We start from the raw sequence: 12,439 nt of genomic DNA, 5'->3' as shown, positions 1-12,439 counted from the left end.
TACATTACTTATCCTGTACTGATCCAGAGTTACATCCTGTATTATACTCCAGAGCTGCACTCACTATTCTGCTGGTGCAGTCACTGTGTACATACATTACTTATCCTGTACTGATCCTGAGTTACATCCTGTATTATACTCCAGAGCTGCACTCACTATTCTGCTGGTGGAGTCACTGTGTACATACATCACTTATCCTGTACTGATCCTGAGTTACATCCTGTATTATACTCCAGAGCTGCACTCACTATTCTGCTGGTGCAGTCACTGTGTACATACATTACTTATCCTGTACTGATCCTGAGTTACATCCTGTATTATACTCCAGAGCTGCACTCACTATTCTGCTGGTGCAGTCACTGTGTACATACATTACTTATCCTGTACTGATCCTGAGTTACATCCTGTATTATACTCCAGAGCTGCACTCACTATTCTGCTGGTGCATTCACTGTGTACATACATTACTTATCCTGTACTGATCCTTTAACAGTTTTGCTGTGAAGAAGAGGCCTGTGATCTCTGCTGAGTCAAAAGTAAACCAAGCCTCTGTGATAATATCTTGTAGGCAGAGAAACGGCCAATAATCTTACAGAAACCTCTGGAGGAGCCGGACATTGTGAATGGATTCATGGAGTTTATTTACCAAATAAATTACACATATACAGCCTTATTCTACATAATGATGGAATAACCTTTGGATGGTAATATATACGGCTCTGCAGACCGCCCCTCCCCACGCGGCCCCGCAGACCGCCCCTCCCCACGCGGCCCCACAGACCACCCCTCCCCACGCGGCCCCGCAGACCGCCCCTCCCCACGCGGCCCCGCAGACCGCCCCTCCCCACACGCCCCCGCAGACCGCCCCTCCCCACAGACCACCCCTCCCCACGCGGCCCCGCAGACCGCCCCTCCCCACGCGGCCCCGCAGACCGCCCCTCCCCACAGACCACCCCTCCCCACGCGGCCCCGCAGACCGCCCCTCCCCACGCGCCCCCGGCGCCCCCCGCAGACCGCCCCTCCCCATAAGGCCCTGCAGACCATCCCTCCCCATGCGGCCCCGCAGACCGTCCCTCCCCATAAGGCTCTGCAGACCGTCCCGATAATTTATGAGGACACTGTGCTGGGATTAGGGAGGTTCTGCAGCAGCTGAGGTAGCATTCATCTGGTGCGCATGCGTAGCGCATCCATTCCGGTTCCTATAGAGACGGGGTGGAGTCCGCGGCCGGAAGTTGTCAGCTGTGATTCTGACACCCGGAGCGGGTCTCTCTTTATACCGGAAGCGGGTGACAGCGGAGAGATGAGCGGCGAGGAGGAGGAGCCGTCCGGGCTGTTTGACAACGAAGACCCCGAGGACGGAGAGGAGGCCCCGGGCCTAGAGGGGGCGGAAGTGGTGAGCGCCCTGCAGACTATTCCTCCGTCCCCGGCCCTTCAGGCTCCCCCCGGTGCAGGCAGCCTGTCCCCCCCCCCACCGGTGCGTGGCAGCCTGTCCTCTCCTTCCCCCCCCCCCCCCCCCCCGTGCGTGGCAGCCTGTCCTCTCTCCCCCCCCCCCCCCCCCCCCCCTCCACCGGTGCAGGCAGCCTGTCCTCTCTTCCCCCCCCCCCCGGTGTGTGGCAGCCTGTCCTCTCTTCCCCCCCCCCGGTGCGTGGCAGCCTGTCCTCTCTTCCCCCCCCCCCGGTGCGTGGCAGCCTGTCCTCTCCTTCCCCCCCCCCCCCCGGTGCGTGGCAGCCTGTCCTCTCCCCCCCCCCCCCCCGGTGCGTGGCAGCCTGTCCTCTCTCCCCCCCCCCCCGGTGCGTGGCAGCCTGTCCTCTCTCCCCCCCCCCCCCGGTGCGTGGCAGCCTGTCCTCTCTCCCCCCCCCCCCCCGGTGCGTGGCAGCCTGTCCTCTCTCCCCCCCCCCCCCGGTGCGTGGCAGCCTGTCCTCTCTCCCCCCCCCCCCCGGTGCGTGGCAGCCTGTCCTCTCCTTCCCCCCCCCCCGTGCGTGGCAGCCTGTCCTCTCCCCCCCCCCCCCCGGTGCGTGGCAGCCTGTCCTCTCCCTCCCCCCCCCGGTGCGTGGCAGCCTGTCCTCTCCCTCCCCCCCCCGGTGCGTGGCAGCCTGTCCTCTCTCCCCCCCCCCCGGTGCGTGGCAGCCTGTCCTCTCCTCCCCCCCTGGTGCGTGGCAGCCTGTCCTCTCCCCCCCCCACGGTGCGTGGCAGCCTGTCCTCTCCCCCCCCCCACGGTGCGTGGCAGCCTGTCCTCTCCCCCCCCCCACGGTGCGTGGCAGCCTGTCCTCTCCCCCCCCCACGGTGCGTGGCAGCCTGTCCTCTTCCCCCCCCCACGGTGCGTGGCAGCCTGTCCTCTCCCCCCCCCACGGTGCGTGGCAGCCTGTCCTCTCCCCCCCCCCCACGGTGCGTGGCAGCCTGTCCTCTCCCCCCCCCACGGTGCGTGGCAGCCTGTCCTCTCCCCCCCCCCACGGTGCGTGGCAGCCTGTCCTCTCCCCCCCCCCCTCCACGGTGCGTGGCAGCCTGTCCTCTCCCCCCCCCCCCCCCTCCACGGTGCGTGGCAGCCTGTCCTCTCCCCCCCCCCCACGGTGCGTGGCAGCCTGTCCCCTCCCCCCCCCCCCCCACGGTGCGTGGCAGCCTGTCCCCCCCCCCCCCCCCCCACAGTGCGTGGCAGCCTGTCCCCTCCCCCCCCCCACAGTGCGTGGCAGCCTGTCCTCTCCCCCCCCCACGGTGCGTGGCAGCCTGTCCTCTCCCTCACTCCCTCCCTTTCCCCCCCGGTGCGTAGCAGCCTGTCCTCTCCCCCCCCCCCCCCCCACGGTGCGTGGCAGCCTGTCCCCTCCCCCCCCCCCCCCCACAGTGCGTGGCAGCCTGTCCTCTCCCCCCCCCCACGGTGCGTGGCAGCCTGTCCTCTCCCTCACTCCCTCCCTTTCCCCCCTGGTGCGTAGCAGCCTGTCCTCTCCCCCCCCCCCCCCACGGTGCGTGGCAGCCTGTCCCCTCCCCCCCCCCCCCACAGTGCGTGGCAGCCTGTCCCCTCCCCCCCCCCACAGTGCGTGGCAGCCTGTCCCCTCCCCCCCCCCCCCCCACAGTGCGTGGCAGCCTGTCCTCTCCCCCCCCCACGGTGCGTGGCAGCCTGTCCTCTCCCTCACTCCCTCCCTTTCCCCCCTGGTGCGTAGCAGCCTGTCCTCTCCCTCCCTTCCCCCCCGGTGCGTGGCAGCCTGTCCCCTCTCCCCCCCCCCCCAACCCCCCCCAACCCCCCCCCCCCTCTTGGTGCGTGGCAGCCTGTCCCCTCCCTCCCCCCGCTCCGCCGCCTGTCGGCGGTTTTCTGACGCTTTCTCTCTCTCAGATGTCGGGGGAAGACTCTTTACTGAAGAAGTTTGAGATCAGCGTTTCAGAAGCCGAGAAGCGGAGCGGGAAGAACGCGATGAACATGCAGGAGACGTACACGGCGTATTTGATTGAGACCAGGTGAGCGCCATTGCGGCCATGGCGTTTCCTGTGGGGGAGGAGCCGGCCTGGCTGACAACGCTCTTATTCCCAGGATGCTGGACACGCACAGTGAAGGACACGCCCTGGACTGCCTGTGGAGGCGCTACAGCGAGTTTGAGTTGTTGCGCACTTACCTCTCCATCACCTATCCCTTCGTCGTCGTCCCCCCACTGCCGGAGAAAAGGGTGAATTGCCGGGTTCTGGATCGGGGTGATGTTGTATATGGAAAATTTCTGCACCATGTTAAAAATCTCTGCTTGCTGCCAGTGTATGGAACATTCCTTATTTACATCCCGGAGATGAAATCTGTCCAGTGTCCTCACTGCAGACTTTGTAACAAACCTTCAGCTGTGACATGTCTTAGGATGCATCTTCATTCTTTGGATGTAAAAAAACTCCCAGCAAACAGAGGTGTTGAAAATATAGCGGCTGCAGGTGTGCACCCCCACATCCTGGCACTGAGACCCCCCCCCCCCCACATATAGATGCTGCAGGTGTGCACCCCCACATCCTGGCACTGAGACCCCCCCCCCCCCCCCCCACATATAGAGGCTGCAGGTGTGCACCCCCACATCCTGGCACTGAGACCCTCCCCCACATATAGAGGCTGCAGGTGTGCACCCCCACATCCTGGCACTGAGACCCCCCCCCCCCCCCCCCACATATAGATGCTGCAGGTGTGCACCCCCACATCCTGGCACTGAGACCCCCCCCCCCACATATAGAGGCTGCAGGTGTGCACCCCCACATCCTTGCACTGAGATCCCCCCCCCCCACATATAGAGGCTGCAGGTGTGCACCCCCACATCCTTGCACTGAGATCCCCCCCCCCCCCCCCCCCCATATTTTGGAGCTGCTGTGCTAAGATGAGTCGGCATATTATTCCCGGCTCCTGACAGAAGAGATTAGGCAGCCGGTGCCTGAGCTCCTGTTCGGGGGGCCGCATTGCCCCCCATGTTGTCACGTTGCTCCCTGTTTTCACAGGCTGAGTTCGTCTGGCACAAGCTCTCGGCTGATAACATGGATCCTGACTTTGTGGAGCGCAGGAGGATTGGACTGGAGAACTTTCTTCTGCGTGTGGCCTCGCACCCCGTCCTATGTCACGACAAGATCTTCAGTTACTTCCTTAACCAGGTGCGCGCCGCGGGGGCCGGGAAGATCCCAAATATTGGACATCTGCTCTGTGTGTGTGTTACCCTCTGCTTTTCTTTTTCTTTTTTTGTCTACAGGAGAACAGCTGGAAGGAGGCGCTGAACGAGGCCGGACTACAAGTGAAGGTACAGCCACCTGCAGCTCCGGAGTATACTGCAGGATAAGTAATGTATGTACACAGTGACTGCACCAGCAGAATAGTGAGTGCAGCTCTGGAGGATAATACAGGATATAACTGAGGATCAGTACAGGATAAGTAATGTATGTACACAGTGACTGCACCAGCAGAATAGTGAGTGCAGCTCTGGAGTATAATACAGGATGTAACTCAGGATCAGTACAGGATAAGTAATGTATGTACACAGTGACTGCACCAGCAGAATAGTGAGTGCAGATCTGGAGTATAATACAGGATGTAACTCAGGATCAGTACAGGATAAGTAATGTAATGTATGTACACAGTGACTGCACCAGCAGAATAGTGAGTGCAGCTCTGGAGTATAATACAGGATGTAACTCAGGATCAGTACAGGATAAGTAATGTATGTACACAGTGACTGCACCAGCAGAATAGTGAGTGCAGCTCTGGAGTATAATACAGGATGTAACTCAGGATCAGTACAGGATAAGTAATGTATGTACACAGTGACTGCACCAGCAGAATAGTGAGTGCAGCTCTGGAGTATAATACAGGATGTAACTCAGGATTAGTACAGGATAAGTAATGTATGTACACAGTGACTGCACCAGCAGAATAGTGAGTGCAGCTCTGGAGTATAATACAGTATCAGTAATGCATGTAGACAGTGACTGCTCTGTATACGTAACCTACAATATAGTGGGTAGATGAGACATGAATGGTGGTAGTCTGAGGATGGAGAGATGTGGTTTTATAGGACATATTACATGTGCAGATAGCTGGGTGCCTCCCACCTCATGGGGGTCAGTCTCGTGGTCTGGTCTCAGTAACTTCCCATGTTCAGTCTGATCTGACTGATAAGACACATTCTTGTGCTGCAGATTCAGAGGTCTCTGCGCCCCGGCCCCGTATGTAATGAGCTCATGTGGTGACCGAGGCGCTGGGTCTCGGGCCCGGTATGGGCTGTACGCGGCGCTGGGTCTCGGGCCCGGTATGGGCTGTACGCGGCACTGGGTCTCGGGCTCGGTATGGGTTGTACGCGGCGCTGGGTCTCGGGCCCGGTATGGGTTGTACGCGGCGCTGGGTCTCGGGCCCGGTATGGGTTGTACGCGGCGCTGGGTCTCGGGCCCGGTATGGGCTGTACACGGCGCTGGGTCTCGGGCTCGGTATCTGCTGTACGCGGCGCTGGGTCTCGGGCCCGGTATCTGCTGTACGCGGCGCTGGGTCTCGGGCCCGGTATCTGCTGTACGCGGCGCTGGGTCTCGGGCCCGGTATCTGCTGTACGCGGCGCTGGGTCTCGGGCCCGGTATCTGCTGTACGCGGCGCTGGGTCTCGGGCCCGGTATGGGCTGTACGCGGCGCTGGGTCTCGGGCCCGGTATGGGCTGTACGCGGCGCTGGGTCTCGGGCCCGGTATGGGCTGTACGCGGCGCTGGGTCTCGGGCCCGGTATGGGCTGTACGCGGCGCTGGGTCTCGGGCCCGGTATGGGCTGTACGCGGCGCTGGGTCTCGGGCCCGGTATGGGCTGTACGCGGCGCTGGGTCTCGGGCCCGGTATCTGCTGTACGCGGCGCTGGGTCTCGGGCCCGGTATGGGCTGTACGCGGCGCTGGGTCTCGGGCCCGGTATGGGCTGTACGCGGCGCTGGGTCTCGGGCCCGGTATGGGCTGTACGCGGCGCTGGGTCTCGGGCCCGGTATGGGCTGTACGCGGCGCTGGGTCTCGGGCCCGGTATGGGCTGTACGCGGCGCTGGGTCTCGGGCCCGGTATGGGCTGTACGCGGCGCTGGGTCTCGGGCTCGGTATGGGCTGTACGCGGCGCTGGGTCTCGGGCCCGGTATGGGCTGTACGCGGCGCTGGGTCTCGGGCCCGGTATGGGCTGTACGCGGCGCTGGGTCTCGGGCCCGGTATGGGCTGTACGCGGCGCTGGGTCTCGGGCCCGGTATGGGCTGTACGCGGCGCTGGGTCTCGGGCCCGGTATGGGCTGTACGCGGCGCTGGGTCTCGGGCCCGGTATGGGCTGTACGCGGCGCTGGGTCTCGGGCCCGGTATGGGCTGTACGCGGCGCTGGGTCTCGGGCCCGGTATGGGCTGTACGCGGCGCTGGGTCTCGGGCCCGGTATGGGCTGTACGCGGCGCTGGGTCTCGGGCCCGGTATGGGCTGTACGCGGCGCTGGGTCTCGGGCCCGGTATGGGCTGTACGCGGCGCTGGGTCTCGGGCCCGGTATGGGCTGTACGCGGCGCTGGGTCTCGGGCTCGGTATCGGCTGTACGCGGCGCTGGGTCTCGGGCCCGGTATGGGCTGTACGCGGCACTTCCGCTTTTTTATAGGCAGTTTCTCACCTCTGGTTATCCTTTTGTAGACGGACTCCAGGCTGAAGTCACTGAATGCAACTTTCCGTGTCAAAAACCCAGACAAGTGAGTATGAAAGGAGGATGAGGAGCGTCTCGTTGACGTCGAATGTAATAATTCTGATATCTCCATATACATTGTTTCATCCAGCTGAAGGTTTGTTACAATGTCTCTGTAATCCTCTGTGGTGTAAACCGCACAATACGTCGTAATAATTTACCGGGACGAGCGTTCGAGCTGATGTGTTCAGCTCCAGATGATTGTCTACACCAGTGATGGCCAGTTCGCCCGCGAGCATATGCGGGCTGCCATCTTTTTCCACAAGACCGGCGAGGCGGTCTGAAAACAAGTGCGGTCAGTGGGAGCAGGCAGTTCTGAAAACAGCCACCGGGGGCCTTCATCGGGCTGTCCTCAGAACTGCCTGCTCCCGGTGACCGCACTTGTCTTCAGACCGGCTCGTGCACAGGCAAGGGCTTACCTGTGCCTCGCCGGACTTGTGAAAAAAGATGGCAGCCCGCATATGTTCGCCGGCGAACTGGCCATAACTAGTCACAACCCCTCAGCTGTGTGACCAGAATACCCTTTCCAGACACAGCAGTTTTCCTTCTCGTTTTTTTTTTTGTTTTTTTAATATACTCCCTGCCTTCCATTAGCCATAGGTTTTTTTTATTTTCCTGTTTTTTGCAGGACAAACTTTCTAATTTCATCATTTAATATTGCATCCGATAGTAGGAAGCAGTTGTGCCTTAGTCTTATGGGTTTCATTTTTATGGCGTTCCCTATGATGTAAAACTGACCCTTTTTTTTTTTTTTGCACTTTCACTTTTTTGGGGGGGTGAAGCTACAAAAAGCTGAAAATTGGCCATTTTTATTTTTTTACCGTACGGGATAAATGCTTTTAGATTTTAATGGTTTAGGGACACAGCGGCCACAAGATGTTTATTTGTATTTGTTTTATTATGAGAAATGGAGTGATTTGAACTTTTATATTTTTAAGAATTTATTTTTTTCACTTTTGTTTTAAGGACCCCTAGGGGACCTGAATGTGCAATCATTAGATTGTGCATTAATACAGAGGTATATGTGTAGATGAGGAGAATACAATGCAGTGCTGCCACCCGCAGGTGGAATATACCAGCGCTAGGCCTGGGTGCCTCGTACAAGCTCCAGCCTATTACAGCCAATGAACGGTTTCCCCGATCTCGGCCCCTCATCTGAGCGGTTAAATATCAGCGTTTAGCAGTATTGCTGATCGTAGACATTCGCCCCGGGTATCTGCTCTGTGCCTGTATATTGTAGCCGCCATATTTAAATATCTGACTTGCGCTGTACATGTACGGTGTAAATTGGGAAGGGGTTAAAATTAATTTTCTGCTTCAGTATATAAAACCTTTTATTTACTGACAGCAAGCAGAGCTCTTGACCATTTAAACAGAGTCTGTTAAAGTTTGAAGGATAGATGGAGCCTGCTTACTGATCACTGGACAGCTGTATGATGTGTGTGGGGGAGGGGTCGTGTTCTGGGCCCCCTCCCGGTTTTAGCGATCCATTTCTGTTTTGCAGACGCTTTACGGAGCTGAAACATTACAGCGACGAGCTGCAGTCCGTGGTCTCTCACCTCCTGCGGGTCCGTGCGGTGAGTATATCCAGACTGTTACCACTGCCTCCTGCACCTCAGCGATGGGGGGCCTTTTAAGCGTGTGGTGGTCCGACACCTCCATAGTCATAGTGGTACCAGCACAGCAGTGCATTCTGGGAGCAGAAACTCCTATAGGCAGGGCAGGGTCGGCCGCCTTCCCATCTCCGGGGCCACGTGCTTATAGGTTAATATGATGTAGGCTGCGTCATCACCGGGGATGATGGGAGTGATTGTTGAGGATCCTTCTAAAGGTCAGATTCATTTCTGTGTCTCCTAGAGAGTGGCCGATCGGCTCTACGGCGTGTACAAGGTGCATGGGAATTATGGTCGAGTCTTCAGGTCAGTTTGCTCGTCCTATGGCGAGATGGGCGGGGGTTGGGTGTCTATGGAATTTACAGTGTTCATTTCTCCGCAGTGAATGGAGTGCTATAGAAAAGGAGATGGGCGACGGTCTGCAGAGCGCCGGACATCACATGGATGTGTAAGTGAGAGCGAGACAGACTTTCCCCCACTTCTGGCCAGTAATTGATCCCGCTCTTCCATCTGTGGTTGTTTTCGGATGTGGCCGCAGTGGTCGACTTTTACTTAGTTGATGATTTGCATCCGATCGGACATTGCAGCAGCCGCAGGGAGGTTTCACGGCTGCCGCTCTGTCTGCGACTGCTCAGAGGAGTAATCTACCATCTTGTGGCGGCAGTCTATCAGCAGAATCCTCTAATGCAGTGGTCTGCAGCCTGTCGCTCCTCAGCAAACACTACAACTCTCAGCAAGCCGCCTCTCCCTTTGAGGGTAACTCGATGTGATGATGAGGGGATGTTGTCCTGTCTCTGCAGGTACGCTGCGTCTATTGATGACATCCTGGAGGAGGAGGAGCACTACGCCGATCAGCTGAAGGAGTATTTATTCTATGCTGAAGCGCTGAGGTACCGCCACGCGTCTGCTCATCTCCACCGCGTGTGTCCATAGGCTGAATATGCAGCATGGCCGCCGTGGACTTAGCAGTGATCAGTGTGACCCACTGTCTCCCGAATATTCATGAATTATGTGCAGGGGGGCTCTCGGATGGGAGCGTCGCAGCCCTGACAGTCCATCAGTAGAGACCAGGAGGCGCGTTACCACTATATAAACCTCTGGCACCGGATTATCAGACATTCCGGACTATTAGAAGCACATAGTACACACGCTGTATACATTTCCCATTGTGTAGTGCCCGTCTGTATGTAGGTGAAGGTGGCGTCCAGACAGTAGTCCTCTGCGTTGTGTAATCCTGCAGCGCTTGTGCTTTCAGGGCCGTGTGCAGGAAACATGAGCTCATGCAGTACGACCTGGAAATGTCGGCGCTGGATCTGGCCTCCAAGAAGCAGCAGAGCGAGGAGCTGGCCACCGGGGTAAGGACATCACTGCCCCTGTATGGGGGCGTCCCCATCACGGAGCTCACCCTCAGTTCATGTCTTTTGTTTTGTCCTCCAGACGGTGAGAACATTTTCGCTAAAGGGAATGACCAGCAAACTGTTTGGTCAGGAGACTCCGGAGCAGAGAGAGGCCAAGATCAAGCTGCTGGAGGAACAGATAGAAGAGGGCGAGGAGCAGCTGAAGGTGCAGAACGTAGAGAGCGGGTGCGTAGTCTGGTGTCCCTCCATTGTTTGATCTCTAGAATGGGGGACCTGTCTCCTCTGATTCGGTGGCAGTGGAGTATGTCTGCCGTCACTCCGTTCAAGCTTTATGGGACAGCTGGAGAAAGGCGAGTAGCGTGCCTGGCTGGAGCGGGGAAAATGAGTCCAAGTGGTTGGACCGCCAGCAATCAGACACTTGCCCCCTGTCCACAGTGGATAGTGTTAGTGAGGGCTCCATCGCTGACAACATGCAGTTGGACATGGCGGATCTCCCTGCATCATGTGACCATTTGTCATGACGTAAGGAGAACCAGTCGCCTTCGGCTGCAGGTGATGTCATACCAGATGTCTACAGCAATGGAGCCCAGCGGAGCATCGCAGAAGGAGGAGCAGTGCTTCGCTTTACAGGTAGTCTGGGGGAGCCGTAACCCCCTCAATTCTTGCACCACCCCTTAGCACCCCATGTCCTGACGTGATGAGAATCTGGCAGTAATAATATTAGTCATTTGGCTTTTAGGGACTTTGTGCAGAACGCTTGGCTGGAGATAGAACGCTTCAAGGATCAGAAGAACCGGGACCTGAAGGAGGCCCTGATCAATTACGCCGTCATGCAGATCAGCATGTGCAAGAAGGTGAGCGCTTCTCCTCTTATCAGTCCAGGGGAAGATGGCAGATCCAGGAACCTCTTATATGAAGACTGTGCTTTGGGAGGCCACAGGTAAGAGGAATGGGTCGGGGTGTGATGTGCGGAGTGACATGCTGCTGCGTCTCCTCCATTGTCTGCAGGGCATCCAGGTCTGGACTAACGCTAAGGAATGCTTTAGTAAGATGTGACCCCGGGAGCCCCGCGTGTCGGCTCCTCAAGTCGCTGAGCTGCAGCCTGATCTCTGCCTCGACCATGGGACTTCTGGTGCACTTCAAGTCTCTTTTCTTGTACCTGGAGGTGTTATGGCGGTCGGCCACAAAGGACGGTTCAGCTTTCATGCCAAGGCTTTCTCCCCGATTGTTTGATCTGTCCTGGCCCAGGCCTCGTGCCAACAGATCTGCTGCAGAATCCTCTTATTCCTCTACGTTTGGCCTTCATTTTCCAGAGCTTAAGGAATGCCGAGTTCCCTGGAGCACATGTAAGGAAAGGTTTAATGTGACAGTCAGTGAATAGCATTTCCTGCTCCCCGGTGCCCACTCCTTAGCCATGTACCTAAACGTGGGCAGCCACGTGGACGCATCGGGGGAAGGCCGCTGCCAGCACCGTCACTTTGTGCCTTTAGTGATGTCACTAGGTCTTGAAGAACTGGCAGGGGAGAAGTAGATCAGAGGTAATGGGTCCCATCTTTAAGGTATTTTTTAGGAAAGCTGCAGCCTGATATCACATGTGGCCCTTCTGTATCCTGTTCATGTAGGAGCCCCATATTGTGCCTATTAAAGGGCTGGAACAGGCTGCTGATAATTAAAGCTTCACTGCAACTTTCTGATAGATTTTTGGGTTTCAATTTCATTTTTGCATAAAGAACCTGGCCTGACGTGATCCTGCTCACACAGCTGAGGGTTTGTTTCAGTTGTTTCCGGTGATGAGAGATGCGCTGCTCTTGTGTTCACCTTATAGGACATCAGCTCTGTGAGCAGGACCTGGGCCGGATGGGATTTCTGGCTGTAAACACTAAGTTCACTGACAGCAAGCAGAGATGTTGATAATAGTGAGTTCTGTATATAAGGATTACGGCTTGTTCGCACCGTCCCGCTCTGTCTTGTCCTCCCCCCTCCTCGGTGCTGAGAACCGTTCACATTCCTTGTGCCAAATCATCAATAAATTGTAATCGTCTGTTCGCCAGCGCCTCCTTCTTCGTGTCATTTAGATGTTACATCCCTGAACGTACCGCATCCTAGGGGCCAGTGAGGGATACACCTGTGTGAATGAGGCCTTAGAGCGTCACTGTTGCAGCTCATCCCTATTAAACCAGGCAATTTCGAGCACCAGGAGGTGGGCATTTCAGTACGAGCACCGCCATGTGATGCCTACCGACATCTAAACACGCGCTCCTCCACCCATGGGCTGACAGCGCTGGATCACGCTGAAGTCGTACTCTAGG

At 57.6% G+C, this 12,439-nt stretch overlaps 1 protein-coding gene across 2 annotated transcripts; it reads left to right on the top strand.

Moving 5' to 3' along the window:
- The first annotated feature begins 1,207 nt into the window (after positions 1-1,207).
- Positions 1,208-12,175, top strand: SNX4 (sorting nexin 4). 2 transcript variants are annotated; one of them, XM_040440293.1, is made up of 14 exons: positions 1,211-1,393; positions 3,323-3,444; positions 3,518-3,650; positions 4,450-4,599; positions 4,695-4,742; positions 7,111-7,166; positions 8,664-8,736; positions 9,017-9,078; positions 9,155-9,220; positions 9,573-9,662; positions 10,028-10,127; positions 10,210-10,355; positions 10,870-10,984; positions 11,139-12,175. In XM_040440293.1, exons 1-14 carry the CDS (start codon positions 1,301-1,303, stop codon positions 11,184-11,186), a joined length of 1,302 nt encoding a protein of 433 aa, XP_040296227.1. In that variant the 5' UTR covers positions 1,211-1,300; the 3' UTR covers positions 11,187-12,175. The 2 variants fall into 2 exon arrangements, with proteins under 2 accessions (XP_040296226.1, XP_040296227.1); XM_040440292.1 differs by having other exon boundaries at positions 1,208-1,393; positions 10,028-10,355.
- The last annotated feature ends 264 nt before the right edge of the window (positions 12,176-12,439 follow it).

Source organism: Bufo bufo, chromosome 7 (assembly GCF_905171765.1).
Source record: "Bufo bufo chromosome 7, aBufBuf1.1, whole genome shotgun sequence".
In the NCBI taxonomy this organism is placed as follows: Eukaryota; Metazoa; Chordata; class Amphibia; order Anura; family Bufonidae; genus Bufo; species Bufo bufo.
Note: the sequence above shows the minus strand (reverse complement) of the source record. Positions and strands in the feature narration are given on the sequence as shown.